At 54.0% G+C, this 16,086-nt stretch overlaps 2 protein-coding genes across 2 annotated transcripts in view; one reads left to right on the top strand and one right to left on the bottom strand.

Moving 5' to 3' along the window:
• Positions 1-2,968, top strand: part of HMGXB3 (HMG-box containing 3) — a 28,677-nt gene extending 25,709 nt beyond the window's left edge. Inside the window, 1 exon segment of the mRNA XM_068162360.1 lies at positions 916-2,968. Coding sequence (XP_068018461.1) covers positions 916-1,386 — 471 coding nt within the window. The 3' untranslated portion in view covers positions 1,387-2,968.
• CSF1R (colony stimulating factor 1 receptor) overlaps positions 2,923-16,086 on the bottom strand; it is a 27,649-nt gene continuing 14,485 nt past the window's right edge. Inside the window, exons 10-21 of the mRNA XM_068162375.1 lie at positions 15,962-16,074; positions 12,826-12,952; positions 12,232-12,336; positions 11,799-11,909; positions 11,429-11,591; positions 10,712-10,821; positions 10,448-10,566; positions 9,412-9,534; positions 7,935-8,046; positions 7,100-7,199; positions 6,411-6,516; positions 2,923-5,183 (exon numbers count right to left, since the gene is read on the bottom strand). Of these exons, the coding sequence (XP_068018476.1) occupies positions 5,055-5,183; positions 6,411-6,516; positions 7,100-7,199; positions 7,935-8,046; positions 9,412-9,534; positions 10,448-10,566; positions 10,712-10,821; positions 11,429-11,591; positions 11,799-11,909; positions 12,232-12,336; positions 12,826-12,952; positions 15,962-16,074 (1,418 nt within the window). The 3' untranslated portion in view covers positions 2,923-5,054. The remainder of the gene's footprint in view (positions 5,184-6,410; positions 6,517-7,099; positions 7,200-7,934; positions 8,047-9,411; positions 9,535-10,447; positions 10,567-10,711; positions 10,822-11,428; positions 11,592-11,798; positions 11,910-12,231; positions 12,337-12,825; positions 12,953-15,961; positions 16,075-16,086) is intronic.

Raw genomic sequence — 16,086 nt, 5'->3', positions numbered from 1 at the left:
TGCCCCCAGCCTTTAGCTCTGCCTGGGGTTGCTGTGGCCAAAGTGCAGCACCTGGCACTTGGACTTGTTGAATGCCATCCTGTTGGACTCTGCCCATCTGTCCAGCCTGTCAAGGTCCCTCTGCAGAGCCCTTCTGCCCTCTACCTGACCAACTAACTGACTTGTCCTGTGTGGACAAGTTTCAAGGGAGATTTAAAATGGGGGTGGGGGGGAAGACCCCAACTATATGTAACCTGCACTGTGTCTCAAGACAATTTGACCTGATCAGCTCCATGTGAACACAAGAAAAACTCTTTCACTCTGAGGGTGCCAAAAGACTGGCACAGGCTGCCCAGAGAGGTTGTGGAGTCTCCTTCTCTGGAGACAGTCAAAACCTCCCTGGATGCATTCTTGTGTGACCTGCTGTAGGTGATCCTGCCCTGGCAAGGGGGGTTGGACTGGATGAGCTGTCAAGGTCCCTTCCAAGCCCTGTGATTCTGTGAAGTGTCTCCTGACTCAGAGTTCTGCCAGTGCACAGCTGCTGAGTGTAGCAGAAGGTGTTGCACGTTGCTTGGGGCATGATATTAGGTTCAAGCTCCTTAAATAGAAGGAGTTGTGCTGTGGTGCCCTGTAACACTGCAGACCACATTGCTTGTTTTGACACAGCAGCTCACTTCTCTTGAACTACTGCTGGTTCTTGAGAATGGGAGAGAAGGAGGGTTGGTAGTGCCTCGGGATCATCTCAGAGGGCATAGGAGTGAGGAGGGAGGGTACAGCCCCACCTCTGTGGCACTCAGGGGAAGCCTGAATCCTTCCTCCCTGTGTGCTGGGTCGCAGTGCTGGCTGGAGCTCGGCCAAACTGCAGCTGTGTCTTGTGCTTGGTGGCTGTGGGAAGGATGCTGCTTGTTCCACCTGGTGCCTGTCTCTCTCTGGCAGTACGTGTCCTGCCCTGAGCTGCTAGAGCAGCACTGCAGCGTGGACGTCGGCCTGGCTGAGCACTCCCTGCAGCACCCCATCACCAGGTCTGTGGCACGCAGAGTCCTCCAGGCGGGCTCGGAGCAGAGCAGCCAGCCAGACCCCACGGCTGGGCACCGCTGCCTCTCCCTCTGCCGGGAGCTGGAGCCCTACGGGGCCCTCATCGCCGCCATGGGCACCAGCAAGACCGGCGGCATCCGCCAGAGGGCCATCACCTTCGAGAACGCCACGCACTATTACCTCTACAACCGCCTGCTGGACTTCCTCACCAGCAGGGAGATCGTCAACCGGCAGATCCAGGAGGTGGTGCAGAGCTGCCAGCCCGGGGAGGTGGTGATTCGCGACGCTCTCTACCGGCTCGGCGTGGCCCAGATCAAAACAGAGGCAGAGGAGGATGAAGAAGGGAAGCAGGAGGGTGACAGAGGTTGCTGAGTGACAAAGCAGCTCCTTGGTTGGTTTCTCTCTGTGGTTGTGTGGATGGCTGGGCTGGGCTGGGCCAGCTCCTGCGAGGCTTTGGCAGCTGGCTGGCTTCAGATGTGACTTGCAGGCTGGAGATGTGGTGCTGGTGGCTTTGCTGTTAATGACCAAAGAGCTGTGTGCTTCCATAGTGTCACCAGAGCTGCTGTGAGCACAGGTCCATCACCCCCTTGCAGAGGGCAGCAGCTGCTTCCTGAGCTCTGTGAGGGCCCCACTGCTGGTGGTGTGAAACCTTGCACTCCCCACAGCTGGGGAGAGGAGAAGGGAGAGGTGAGAGGAGAAGGGAGAGGAGAGAGGAGTTTCTGGTAGCAGGGAGGACACCTGGTCAAGCACACCAAGGGTTTCTATTCTGAATCTTGTTTGCTGACTTCCCTGTGTGAATTGGTGGCAGGGCTGGGGGGGTGTGGGAGCAAGCATGAAAGGCAGACAGATTTCCCCCAAAACATTCTGAACAGGTTGGCTTAGGGCAGTGACTCCTGCTTGGCAGTCCTGCAGAGCTCTCATGAGTTGACTGCAAGGAGCCTTTAGTTGAGGAGGAGCAGCAGCCATGCAGCTTTAACACAGAGCCTCCCTTGAGGCTGGGAGTGTGGGCACTTTGGATGCAGGGGGTTTCTGGAATCATTTCCTTCACATGACCACTAACAGTTTAGAAGGTGAAACATGGAGTGGGTGCAAAGTGTTCTGTGTGTTGAGGTGAGGAGGGCCCTGCTGAGCCCCAGGGCAGCCAGGGTGGCTGGAGGGTTGTACAAGCACTGTGCCAGGTGGTGGCTGTGGAAAGGGGAAGGAGACTCCAAACTTCTCTGCTGTCCCCTGGGATACTTTCTAAAGTTTTGTTCTACTCCAGGGCTTGGATTTCTGTTGCCTTGCCCTTGGAACAGAATCACCAAGACACTCTGTGGGATGAAGGATGAGTGCAGTGTCACCAGAGTGAGCAGGGGGTGGTGTTCCTCCCTCACAGAGAGTGAGCTCACTAGGAGAGCTGCATCCACATGTGCAGCCTCAGCACTCTGCTGCTTGTCACATTTGCCCTGCCCATCTCACCCAGCTCTGTGTGAGCCACAGAAGCCTCATGCTACCCAGGTTGCTTTAGCAGCTTCTTGGGAGGTTGTGCTGAGACTTCTGCCCCTGCATCATGTCCAAGGAAGGCCTTGGGCTACGGTGGTAAAGCTACCTGTGCTGTCTGCTGCCAGCTTCCTCTGGCTGGTGCTGGAGGTGGTGGTTGGTGGATGTTTGGTGTGACCTGCAGAGAAGAGGATGATGCTGGACTGCTGAGTTGCCAGCCAGGGAGTCTGTGTTTGTCTGAGTGAGCAGTGGGGAAGATTCAGAGGCTTGTGGTGTGGTTGAGAACTCCCTTCTGTGAAGGGGAAACCTATTGAGCACCATACTGTTAAAGTAAGTGTATTGAGTCTGAGCAGATGCAGTAATGACAGCTTGGGGTTTTTCTCTTTCAGAACATTAACTTATTATAAATTAGTGACTTTTTTCAGTCAGTGCTAAAGTTTAATAAATTATCTCCAATTTTTGGGGTGAAACTGTGGCCAAGTGGCTTGTGTTTTGTGTACATAACCTGGAGGACTGAAGGGGAAAAGGGCAGCAGCACAAACCCCCCGAGTCCAGTGTGCACTGCCATGGTGGCTGGGGAGCAGCCTGGGGTTCTCAGAAGCAAGGTGTTCCAAGAGGAGCAGCTCCAGGGCCACCTCAGCAGAGTGTGAGGTGAAATTATCCTCCTAACTAAGCTGTAGCTAAGGTATTGATCAGACACATGGCAAAAAGGCAGCCCCTCTGCTGCTGCTGGCTGACTCCTGAGGTGACTCTCAGAGGAGAGAGCCTGCAGCAGGTGATGGTTACCTCTGTTCAGGATGTGCTTAGTAGCCTGGGCTGGAGCTCTAGATGCATTTAAGCCATTGCCAGAGGAGGTTGTGCTGTGGTAAGGTCAAGTCTCTGGTCACCAGGGTGCTTCTGCCTCTCCCTTGTCCCCAGCATCACACTGCCATTCCCACACAGGCTCCTGTCTCAGCCATGGTGACCACTGTCAGGGGTCCCATCAGCACCACTGACCTTACTCCCCCTCTCTGTCCATGCATGAGGACTGCTTCCTTTTCCCCAGTGAGACACAGGCCAGCTGGAGCAAAGGGCTTTAAACCCTTACTTTTAGTAAGTCCTTTCATTACACAAGAGTGAAGGGGTTGGAGAACTGCTGCTGAGAGCTGTCTGAGGAGCTGGAGAAGGGGGCAGGCTGGGCCAGTGCATCACCCATGCTCCCATCAGTTCCCCACTGAGAACAGTGCTTAAAAGTCTTGGGAAAAGCTGGTTTTGTTAAACATCTTGGTTTTATTCTTTATAATGCTGAGAGACAGGAATACATGAGCTCTGTGTTTAGTAAGGAGCAATGAATCACTTGGGGTTAGCATAAACCAGGCTTAGTGCAATCAGAAGTGGCCCACAGTGGAACTGCCCACAGTGGAGCTGCTCACAGTGTGGCAAAGGCCACCTGCCCCACACTGCTGCTGTCTCACTGTGGTTTGCCTGAGCCCTGTCAGTGCTTGGACCTGGCCTACTGCTCCTTCACCCACTAAGTGTGGTGGAGCCAGGAAGGTTCTTTAGCTCCTTCTGATAGCTGCACAGGACAGGGTGGCTGTGGCATTGGTAACCCTGCACAAGAGCCAGATGAGAAAGAAAGTGAAGGGCATTAGGCCCTAGCTTATGGGAAAAAACAAAACCCACCCCAAACCCTCAGCTGTACTGTGAAAAATCCACTCAGGGAATATGTACAAGGGCAGAACTCTCCCAGGCAGTGATTGCTACATGCTGAGTGAAGTCAGAGTGTGTAGGGTATGTGCTATGCTGATCCTTTCCAGATCTGTTGAAGCTGCCATTCTTTCCTGGGTTGGGGTTGTGTTCAGTGCTCACCTGAGGAGCCCTGGGTACCTCTGTGTTTTACCTGAGAACTCAGTGCCCCTCTCTCCTGTTAGTGGGGCACAAGTGCACATGGCCCTGGGCTTGTCTCCTTGGCTCCCTTCATCCAAACGCTCCCTGCAGAAGCAGCAGCTGCAGAGTGCAGATGCAGGAGGAAAGGTAGAGGTTAATGCACATTTAATGCTAAGTAGGGGCTTTGCCTGTGCCTGAACATTCACTCTGCAACATCCAGGGTCAGGCTGACAGAGGGAAGGGGGCAGAACACCAAGGAGGAGGCCTGCTGTTGGGTGTGGGGAGCAGCTCCAGCTTCAGCACTTAGTTCCAGATGTGCTCCAAGGAGCACAAGGGTTCAGTCCTGTGGGTGACAGCTGGAGGTGTCCCACTTGGCTGCAAGTCGTGGTTAAAGGACTACAACCCCCACCCCACAGCCTCTGCTGGGGAGGGGGAGCCTCACTCTGCCTTGTTGAGATGGAGCATGTCATCATCCTAACAACTCTGTGTTATGCTTCAGGCAAGACCTTAGGGACCCCATGGGGAGTGGGGGGTTCAAGGCCCCCCCTGTGCTGCCCTGTCAGTGAGGAGCTGGTACCACACTTGGGAAAGCACAGAGGAGAGCCAAAGCAGAAGGCATCTGTTCCAGGGCAGAGCAGAACCTGGTGCTCTGCAGAGCAGGGGGGCAGGGAGCTGCCCTGAGGCTGTGGTGCCAGCTAACAGAACTGGTAGTTGTTGCTCTTGAGCAGGGGCTGGCTGCCGTCCTCCGGCTCGCAGGACTCCTCGCAGCAGCCGGCGTCGCAGCCGCTGTCCTCCTCGGCGCGGGAGGGCAGGTTGGTGTAGTCCTTGAAAGAGAAAAGAGCCCAGCCCAAGGCCTTCAGTCCCAGGCAACCAGCACCAGAACGAGAGGACACAGGCTGCTCAGCGGGAACTTTAGGCTTGATCTTAGCAAGAAGTTGTTCACAGAGAGCTTGCCCGGGGGGGGGTGGGGTGGGGTTGAGGTCCCTGGAGGTGTGTAAGAAAAGCTTGGATGAGGCACTGAGTGCCATGGTCTAGTTGATTAGCTAGGGCTGGGTGATCAGTTGGGCTTGATGGTCTTGGAGGTCTCTTCCAACCTGGCTGACTCTGTGATTCCCTTCAGTGATGTCCAACATCTGCTGCAGCAGCTGGGGATGCTAGCTCGGCCCTCCCCTCTGCTGTGCCTGCAGTGGTTCCCTGGCAGCACAGACCTGCCTGTGCTTTCCTCCTGCTGCAGGGCAGCTGAGCCCTCCCCTCTGCTGTGCCTGCAGTGGTTCCCCAGCAGCACAGACCTGCCTGTGCTTTCCTCCTGCTGCAGGACAGCTGGGCTCAAGGCTGCACACCACAGCCTGGGGGACGGGGCAGGGCTCCTGCCCTGGCACTCCTGTCACTATCCATACCCTTAGGGGTATGGATACAGCTGCAAAGCCTCTTCAGCTGTGATGGGCAGTGATTAACCCTGCACAGCACGGGGAAAGCTGGAAGCATCTCTGCACCTCCCAGCCACACTGAACTGCCCTCATCAGTTAAAGGGAAGGGACATCACCAGGAAAGTTTCCCAAGAACTATATCAAGAAGGATGTGGAAGTGCTGGAGCATGTCCAGAGAAGGGCCATGAGGGTGAGCTCTGCTATGGAGACAGCCTGAGGGAGTTGGGGCTGTTCAGTCTGGAGAAGGCTCTGAGGAAAGCTTATGGGGGCCTACGAGAAAGCTGGGGAGGGACTTTTTTAGGCAATGCTAGGACTAGGGGGAATGGAACAAAATGAGAAATGGGTGGATTCAGATTGGATGTGAGGAAGAAGTTCTTCCCCATGAGGGTGGTGAGAGACTGGCACAGGTTGCCCAGGGAGGTGGTGGAAGCCTCATGCCTGGAGGTTTTGAAGGCCAGGCTGGATGTGGCTGTGAGCAAGCTGCTCTGGTGTGAGGTGTCCCTGGCCATGGCAAGGGGTCTGGATCTGAATGATCCTTGAGGTCCCTTCCAGCCCTGACAATTCAATGATTCTGTACTCCTGGAGGTAGAAAGCACATCTCCCTTCTGCTCTCCTGGTGCTCACCTGCTCCTTATGCTCCTCCAGTTCTTTCTGAATGAAGCAGCTGATCTGGTCAAAGGTGGGTCTCTGTGTGGGCTCCAGGCTCCAGCATGCCTGCATGATGCTGTACCTGCAGAGCCAAACCAGGACAGGGGGGGTTGCACTGTGCTGCTGCACAGCTGCTGCACCCCAGGGTCTCCCCTGCAGCACTTTGCACAGCACTGAGTGCTTCCTTGCTTTCCTGCCTGTAAAACCCTGGTGAGTGCACATGCAGTGCTCCAGGGAAAGGTGAGCTCAGATTCAGATGCAGCAAAGTTCTCTAATCTATCAGCAAGGGGGGGTCAGACCTGCAGTACATTTTTCTTTAAGCTTAAGCTCATTGCCCTCCTGTAGCCTGCTCACTCATCTCCTCTCACAGTCCTGGGATCAAAGGTAGCTGACTGATAATACAAAAAATTCACCAAGGCCAGGACCTTCCCTCCCTCAACAGGGCAACTATTGGATGGAGCACAACTGACTGCCCCAGGGCTTGCCTTCCTGCAGGAGGAATGAGCAGCCTGGCAGAATCCAGGCTGAACCTCCAGGCCAGACATACCTAGCAGCAGCAGGCAGACCTGTGGCCAATGTCCCTGTGCCAGCTCCCTGCCTGCACCTCATGAAGTAGTTCCAGCCACCCTGCCAGCAGTAGGATGCACCTCAGGGCAGCTACTCACATTTCCAAGGGAGCAAAGTCAGGCCTGGCCATCTGGTACCCCTGCTTCACCATGCTGTAGAACTTGCTGTTCACCACCATGCCAGGATAGGGACTTTTACCTGTAACAGGAGCAGAGGTGACTCTCAGACCACAGGCTTTAACACTTCAGCCCTCTGGGCTGGGAGGAATCAGCTTTGAAGCCAGCCTGAGCCAGCACTGTTCCCTCTTGGAGAGTCTGAGGAGCGGTTGAGGGAGCTGGGGTTGTTTAGCCTGGAGCAGAGGAGGCTCAGGGGAGACCTTCTTGCTCTCTACAACTCCCTGAAGGGAGGTTGTAGCCAGGTGGGGGTTGGGCTCTTCTCCCAGGCAAGCAGCACCAGAACAAGAGGACACAGTCTCAAGCTGTGCCAGGGGAGGTTTAGGCTGGATGTTAGGAAGAAATTCTTCCCAGAAAGAGAGATTGGCCACTGGGATGTGCTGCCCAGGGAGGTGGTGGAGTCCCCACCCCTGGTGGTGTTCAAGAGGGGATTGGATGTGGCACTTGGAGCCATGGTTTAGTTAGTCATGAGGTGTTGGGTGCCAGGTTGGACTTGATGGTCTCTGAGGTCTTTTCCAACCTTACTGATTCTATGATTCTATCCTCCAGAGGTCCCTTCCAACCCAGACCATTCTGTGGTTCTATGATCCTGGATGCCTGGTTCCTAGGGGTCAGGCTGGAGGGAGGCTCCACATTGCTTTACAGCCCTGCTTAAAAACCTTCATTTTGGTCAACCTTCTTCCTTCTCCTGGAAGCTTTCCTGCAGAGATGCCAGGGCATGCAAACCAGAAGCAGCTGGTGAGCTTGTTTCTTTGCTTACCAAGGGAGAAGATCTCCCAGAGCAGGATGCCATAAGACCACACATCACTCTGCACTGTGTAGATGCAGTCAAAGATGCTCTCTGGGGCCATCCACTTCACGGGCAGGCGGGCCTGGAAGAGCAGAGAGTCCTGCAGGCTGGGACGAGCAGGCAGCTTGTGCCACATACACCCTGTCCTTGCTCTGCAGCCTCTCCTGTGATGCATTGAAATTACCCCCCCAGAAAACAAAAAGAATTGCCAGGCCTGCTCAGGTAGAAGCAAAACTAAGATCTAGAAATAGGAACTGCTATGAATAGGCACAAAACACACAACAGTTCCATGGGTTCACAACCTAGAAACAGCAACCAGGGGGTTAGCAAGAGCTTCCCCTCGCCTTTCCAACATCCCCCCACCCTGCCCTGGACAAGGAAGAAGAAGAATAATAAAGAGAAAAGCAGAGAGTGGCTTGTTAGTCCTTAGCCACAAGGAGAATGCAGCCAAGGTCAGCAACAGCCAAGCAAAAGCTACCAGCCAGCACCTGCTGGAGCGAGGAGACCAAGAATGGGCAAGAGTTAGTTTGTACAACTGACTTTATGTTAGCTGTCAGCCCAAGGGGAGTTACTTAGACCTTACAACTATTTCCCCTTTCCATCCAATGGCAATTTGTTTATATTCTATCACTTTCTGTTAGCTGTGTTGCTATGTTGCTATGGTTATGTTGCTGGAGGGTGTCCAGAGAAGGGCAATGAGGCTGGGGAGGGGTTTGGAGCACAGCCCTGTGAGGAGAGGCTGAGGGAGCTGGGGTTGCTTAGCCTGGAGAAGAGGAGGCTCAGGGATGACCTTACTGCTCTCTACAACTCCCTGAAGGGAGGTTGTAGCCAGGTGGGGGTTGGTCTCTTCTCCCAGGCAGCCAGCACCAGAACAAGAGGACACAGTCTCAAGCTGTGCCAGGGGAGGTTCAGGCTGGAGGTGAGGAAGAAGTTCTTCCCAGAAAGAGAGATTGGCCATTGGAATGTGTTGCCCAGGGAGGTGGTGGAGTCACCATCACTGGAGGTGTTTAGGAAGAGACTTGATGGGGTGCTTGGTGCCATGGTTTAGTTGATTAGGTGGTGTTGGGTGATGGGTTGGACTGGATGATCTCGATGGTCTTTTCCAACCTGGTCTGGTCTGGTCTATTCTATTCTAGTCTAGTCTAGTCTAGTCTAGTCTAGTCTAGTCTAGTCTATTCTATTCTCCCACTGGGATTATTTAGACCTTACACTTACTTCCCCTTTCCATCCAATGGTAACTTGTTTGCACCCTCTCACTTCATGCTAGCTCTCAGCTCACCAGCGTTCCTTAGACCTCACAATTGTTTCCCCTTTCCCTCCAATGGCAATTTATTTGCATTCAATCACTTTCTCCTCAATGTGTGGAAAATTTCCTAGGCATCAGCCTGCAACTACCAGGCTCTGCCCCAGCCTCATGCCTGCTGCTGGCCCTGCTGCAGGCACTCACGTTGCCTTTCACGACGTAGTTGGAGTCGTTCATGATGTCGCGGGCCAGGCCGAAGTCGCAGATCTTGGCTACCCTGCCCTCTGATATGAGCACGTTCCTGGCTGCCAAGTCACGGTGGATGCACTGGGGAGAAGAGAGCACAGCTGAGACCCAGCCAAGAGCAGTCCCAGCTGATTGCCTGTGGCCTGGGCTGGTCCCCAAAGCGACACTGACAAGGGAAAAGGCAGCTGGAAAAGCCCTGGCGAGAGGCACTCTGTCATGGACAACGAATCAACCACTTCACAGTCACACAGAATGGTCTGGCTCGGAAGGGACCTCCAAAGGGCACCTTGTCCAACCCCCTCTGCAGTCAGCAGGGACATCCTCAACTAGATCAGGTTGCCCAGAGCCCTGCTGAGCCTCACCTTGAATATCTCCAGGGATGGAGCCACAACCACCTGCCTGGGCAACCTGTTGCAGCGTTCCACTTATGGCAAAGAACTTGTTTGCAGTGTCAAGGCATCATGACAGTTCATGCCACCTCCTTTAATCACTCATGGGATCATCCTCTTCCCCAGGGGAAGTAGCTATTGACACTGTGTCCTCATCTTAAAGCCATATGGGTACTCTGTGATAGCCTAAACGAGCCAGCTCTGGCAGACAGCTCAACAGTCACTTTCAGTTCCTTGTCCCTGGGGCGGCAGGGAAGCAGCCAGTGCAAGACAGCCTTACATCAAAGTTCCTGATCTCATGAAAAAGCTGGGGAGAAAATGTTGAGACTAGCACAATGCACAGCCCTGCATCACTGCCCTGCCATGAAGGCCAGCCTGGAGCTCATGGGAGACAAAGCTCTGAAGGAAACAGCACTCACCATGGCCCAGCATGCCTGAACCCAGTACATGGAGAAGAGAGCATCATCTCCAGCAGCAGCTTGCTGGAGCTTGGCCACCCCATCCAAAGCATCCCAAGCCTAGTGCAGATGGGTGGCTGATGCCTGCTGGCTGGAGAGGCCTTCCCCAGAGTGGGTGATGGGGGCAGTTGTCTGCTTGGCTCTTACATTCTTTGATGCAAGGAAGGCCATGCCCTGGGCCACCTGGCTGGAGAAATGCAGCAGGTCAGAGAGATTGAGGGGACGAAGATCCTCCCTGGCTTCATCATCTTCCTCTGAGCTTTTCCCTGAAATCCAAAGTGAAGTTTCAGAGGTGCTGCAAACCTGGTGAGTAGTCAGGCTGTGCTGTGTCCTGCTTCCCCAGAAGCTAAAGCAGGCAGGATGGCCAGAGTAAAGAAATCATGGGAACACAGAAATGAGTCTTTAACTCACCCCTGGCTTGTGCAGAGTCTGATGATGCTGAAGATGCTGAAGATGATGATGATGACACTGGCTTCATTTCAACATATGTTTCCAAGCCCTGGCTTGAAAAGCCACTGTCACTGAGGCAGAAGCAACAAAGATGGAGGCAGGTTGTAAGCAACTCTCCAGCACTACCTTCTGCCCTTCTTTAAAGGCACTGAGCTAAGAAACCACACCCCTGCCTGTGGGATGTGGCCTGGCTGCTGGCTTAAGAGCAAAGGGAAAGTCAACACTGAGGCTTATTTGGGAAGGGGACCTAGGCTGGATGGGGCTCTGAGCACCCTGGTCTAGATGTACCTGCTTACTACAGAGAGGTTGGACAGGATGACCTTCAAAGGTCCCTTCCAACCCCAAACATTCCAATAGGTGCCCTGTGGTATGGGGCTCCAAGTGCTGTTCCCCTTGGCTGATGGAGAGCACTCTACTTCTTGTCCCTCAAAAGCCAGCAAGACAAAAAGTTCTGGTTGCAGGCTGTGGGAGGGCAGGCTGGATTGAAACCAGGATTCACTGTGGGATGTTGGAAGCCTCTGGGAAAACTGGGAGCTCTAACAAAGTCTGAACATGCAGAGCCCCAGTGGCTTTCACAGCCTGGTGCTCTGCATGTCCCCAGCCTTCATCTCTGCCAGCAGGTGCCCAGCCCAGGCCCTGCAGGGCTCAGCCCCGTGGCCACCCAAGCCCTGCTCCTACCTCCGGATGTACTTCTTCTCCACATCAATGTTTTTGTAATCAGCAGAGCTGTCTAAAGAAGTGTCCAGGGCAGAGTCCTGGGTGATGAGGGATTCAGCCTTCCTCCTCAGGAAATTCAGCAGGTCTCCATAGCGACAGTACTCAGTGATGACGAGGATTGGGCCTGGGAGGGAGGCAGAAAGGGGTCCTTAAGAAGTGACAATGCTGTGACCTGTCCCTGGGAGAGGCAGAAGAAGCCATACTGGGTCTGGAGGTGGCCAGCCCTCAGGCCCTCACACAGTTATAGCTTCAAAGGAGACCTCCAAGCTCATCAGCTATCCCTGCTGTGAGAGTTAAGAGCCTCAGGGGAGCAGGGGCTGTGGGCACTCACCTCCAGAGGTACATGCCCCCAGCAGGTTAACAATGTTCTCATGGTGTCCCAAGTGGCTCATGATCTTCAGCTCAGACATGAGAGCCTCCTGCTCATCTGTGTCTGCTGATGCTGCAAGAGGAGAGGAGGAGAAAGGCTGTGTGGAGGAGTGACAAGGAAGAGCTGATGGGAGAGGACAGAAAAAGGGATGGACAGAGAGATGGAGCAAGAAGAGGAGGTGGGCTCAGGGAGCAAATCGTGTCCTCTGCCTGTGCTGCTGGCCACATGTGGACACAGAAAGTGGCAGCAGCATGGCTCCAGCAAGCAATACTTAGAAACACCTGCAAAAAGCAGGTGCTGCATGCTGGGGAGCACCAGCACATGGTGCACACACTGCATCCTGCCCAAAAGAGCCTGGGGGGAGTTCAGCCTTTGCAGCTTGCTCTGGGCTTACACTTGAGCATCTTCACAGCCACTTTGAGGACTGAGTCTTCTTTGCCCAGCCCAAAAGCAGTGGCTTCTACCACTTTTCCAAAGGCTCCTGCTCCAAGAGTTTTTCCTGCAGAGGGGACAAAAATAAAGAGAAGTGTGCTTATGAGATGGCTTGTAGGAAGAAATTGAGCAGCTGCCCTGCACACAGCCCTGAGGAGGATGTCTGGCAGCTGGGGATTCCTGCTGAGCACAGACAAGATGACACATCCCTTAGTCAGGAGCTGGTTAACAGCTGAGGGGAACTCTGCTGTGAGCAGAGATGGTGTGAAAGAGGCTGTGTGCAAACGTGGCCTCACCAGCACCATGCAATAGAATGACCTCAGATTCAAGAGGAGGGAGAGGATCCTCTCAACCTTCCTTGGGGCAGCTGAGGGCTGGAGGGAGGTTGTGCCCTGGCATTTGCCACCCTGTGTGGAAGAGGGCATCAAGGCCAGGTTAAGGGTGGTGCTGTGACAGCTTTGAGTGGTGTCCAGTTGCTTTGGCTCCGTCCCTTGGAGCGCTTCAGCCCTGTGGTGAGCTGCAGACAGCCAGGCAAGCAGCAGGAAAGGTTCCTCACCAAACTGGAGGTTATTCCTGGGGAATTCCCATTTCTCATTGTATGGCAGCTGAGTGGGGTCAATGAAGATGTAGTTATTCCCTTCACAGGCCTCGATGATCTTCCACCGCACCTGGTACTTGGGTTTCTGCAAGGCAGAGACTTCACTCACTCACTGCTGCTCAGGGCCCCCCAGTACCAGCAGGGAGGCAGAGAGGCAACACTTTGGCTTCAGCCCATCAAAACATTTCTTGCTTTGAACATGAACTGAGTGAGAAAGGCTGTGCCTGGACAGCCTGGTCCCTTTGCTGTTACCAAGTCCCTCCAAGTCATCACCCACCACTGAGGGAGGCTTTCTTGACTCTGTCACTCAGAGCAGCCCCTTGTCCTCCCTTGGGATGGCAGAGCTGGGGGAGCCAGCATGTTCCACCAGGCTGACAGTGCTAGGCTGGGACTGGAGTGAGATGTCCCCACTGTGTCTCTTTCCTTGGTACCCTGGAGCGCTGAGCACAGCAGAATGGTGGAGCTGGCCCAGCCTTGCTTCCCTTCCAGGGGTGAAAAAGAAAGAGAGAAAGAGAAGTAAGAAATGTCTTCTCTTTTCCACGAATATGATGGCAGAAGTAACCAGGCCAGGCAGAGAGAAGCAGTGCTGGAGCCCATGGGCAGAGGCAAGCACCAGCTTGTGCTGGGTGTTGTCACTCATGTTGACAGGGTCAAGGGAGCCGAACTGGAGGTACAGGTAAAGAGAAAGGCAGTGAAATGGCTTGGCCTGAGAGTGCTCTGTGTGAGAGCTTCTCTCCTGGGCTAGGAGACAGGCAAGGACCTGCACCCCAGTGTGGCAAAGGTGGTCTCAGGTCAATCAAGGCAGGCAGCAGGAAGCATAGGTGGAGTGACCACAGCTGTGATGAATCCTCTCATGCCCAGCTATGGGAGCTGGGCACCAACATTCTCCCCCTCCCCAATTCTCCTGCATAGCTGCAGAGAATGGTGCAGAGTGCAGGCAGATGCTCAAAGCTGGCTTAGCACAGGCATGAGGGACAAAAACTGAGGCAAACCAAACTGCAGTTTTGATGCTCAGCATCTGTTTTCTCTTCCACACTGCTTCTATTTCCCTTGCCTGAGAGCTGAACATCTGTGCCTGTGCAGGGCTTGCCCAAAAAGGCCCAGACAGGATTCCCCAAGAAGCAGAGTTTCTGTGGAGCTCTCTGTAAGCAGCAGTCTGAAGAGCACTCTCTGTCTTACCATTGGCAGCAGGAATCAGAACCCTCTTACCCCAAGGGGAAGGAGGGAAATTCAGGCTAACATCTCAGCATGAGCTTTGCAGCAGCCTACTCCATAAGATGTTACTGATTAAGCAACTGAGCCTGGAGAGTGGAATGTGGTCTCCATGGGTTTCCAGATGGAGGTTTTGTGAGAGAGCCCTGGCTGGTACCAAGGGTCTGTACCCAGCAGCTATGAGGGATGACTGCACTGCTTGCCATTATCACTTTGGAAGCAGCCAAATGATGCCCTGGTGTTGCCAGGGGAACCATGAAGTTTAGTGAACTCTGCTCATTCTGATGTCATTAGAATACACAAACACACCTCCTGGCCTGAGGCTACCCACCTCCAAGGCAGACCGTGCCTTGGGCACCCCTCCTTGGGGCCAGACCACACCATGGTTTAGTTGATTAGGTGCTGTTGGGTGATAGGTTGGACTCTCTGATCTTGAAGGTCTTTTCCAACCTGGTCTCTCCTCTCCTCCCCTCTCCTCTCCCCTCCCCTCTCCTCTCCTAGTCCTCCTTGGGCATGCATGGAAGGGGCAGGAAGGGAGTTCAGACCTGGACAGGGGTGAAACTGATTACAAAAGATGTCTCCCTAGCAATGGGAGAGGTTCTGAAGAAGTAACAGGTTTACAAGAAGAAGAAGAAGAAGAAGAAGAAGAAGAAGTAATAAGAAGAGGACTTTGAAGGAAAGCTTTCCCCACTAAGGTCAAGAAGGACCAGCAGCACTGGACCCAGGACCAGAGAGATGTCTCCAGACCCTTGCAGCTATAGACCTCTTTCTCTTTCCTCTCTTCACTTCACCTTTCCCCCTTCTCTCACTTTTCTCTGCCTCCTATGGGTAAACAGTAAAGACTTACAGTTGATTGAAGTGAACCCCCTGGCTTGAGTTGCCTGAGTGTTTAGCACTTTGAGGTCACCCTCAGGAACCATCCCAAGTCCACTGCTGGGACCGTGACGGTGCCCCATAAAGAATGTCACATGCCCTGGCAGGGTTTGCTGCTGCCTGCTCTCTGTGCCATGATTCACCTAGCACTGCAGCAATCATTCATGACTCAGGAAGCCCATGGCTGAGGGAGATGTTTTATCAGCACTTCCTGCTTCTCTTGGGCTTCCAAGACCTTCCTAAAAGCTGTGCTTACACATCCATCAGACTCCCTGTCCTTCTCTGGCCAAGTGGTCAAAGAGAGCTCTGCCTGCACAGCTGTATGTGCTTGCTTGGGAGAGAGCTCTTCTGGAACTCCTGGGAGTCAGCAGCAGGGCTCTGCTGCAAGGTTTGCAGCCTTGATGGGCTGTCAAAGGAAGAGTGCCAAAGGCAGAGCTGCAAACCAGGAGGATTTTCACCCACTGAGGAAGCAGAGGTGGCTTTTGAGTGGTGCAGTTTATGGAAACAACTGAGAAGGAATCCAAATGCTGGAAAATGAGCCTTGCAGAGAAAATGGGGGCAGTGCCTGTGTAAAAATAGTGACCAAGTCTTCCTGGAGACAAACACCTTCTGACATCATCCTGTTTCTCCATAAAGGCAGCTTTTTAGAAAGCAAGGAGGGGAAGAAGTAGTAGATGCAAAATCCTTAGTGCAGTCTGTGGCTTCCTGGTGACCAGAACAAACCCAGCTGTGATTAACAGCCCAGGATGAGCACCAGTATCTGCACTGACCTCGGGTTTACAAGACTGAAGAACCAGGGCTGCAGAGGTGGTACCACACCCAGTTTGGTGCACAAGCCTTGCCCTGCATCAGGAAACTCCTGTGGAAGCTGGCAGGCAGTGGAGATGAGGGAGGGAGCTCCCCTGGTACCTGCAGGCTGAGCGCTCCCTGGCTGTGGCTGCCAGCAGAGGCACTGTGGTCTCTGCAGCTGGGCAGGCCCTGCTCTGTGCTATGCCGCAGGGAATCTGACCTGGTTGTACTTGTAGAGGAGGAAGAGGAGCAGCAGGAGCAGCAGGACCGATGTGCCTATGCAGGTGGAGAGAATGGGGCTGAAGAGCTTGTTGGGAGGGACCATGACACTTCCTGGAGGAGCAG

Source organism: Melanerpes formicivorus, unplaced genomic scaffold (genome assembly GCF_026170545.1).
Source record: "Melanerpes formicivorus ecotype bairdi unplaced genomic scaffold, bMelFor1.0.p_v2 SCAF_2, whole genome shotgun sequence".
NCBI classification, from domain to species: domain Eukaryota; kingdom Metazoa; phylum Chordata; class Aves; order Piciformes; family Picidae; genus Melanerpes; species Melanerpes formicivorus.
Note: the sequence above shows the minus strand (reverse complement) of the source record. Positions and strands in the feature narration are given on the sequence as shown.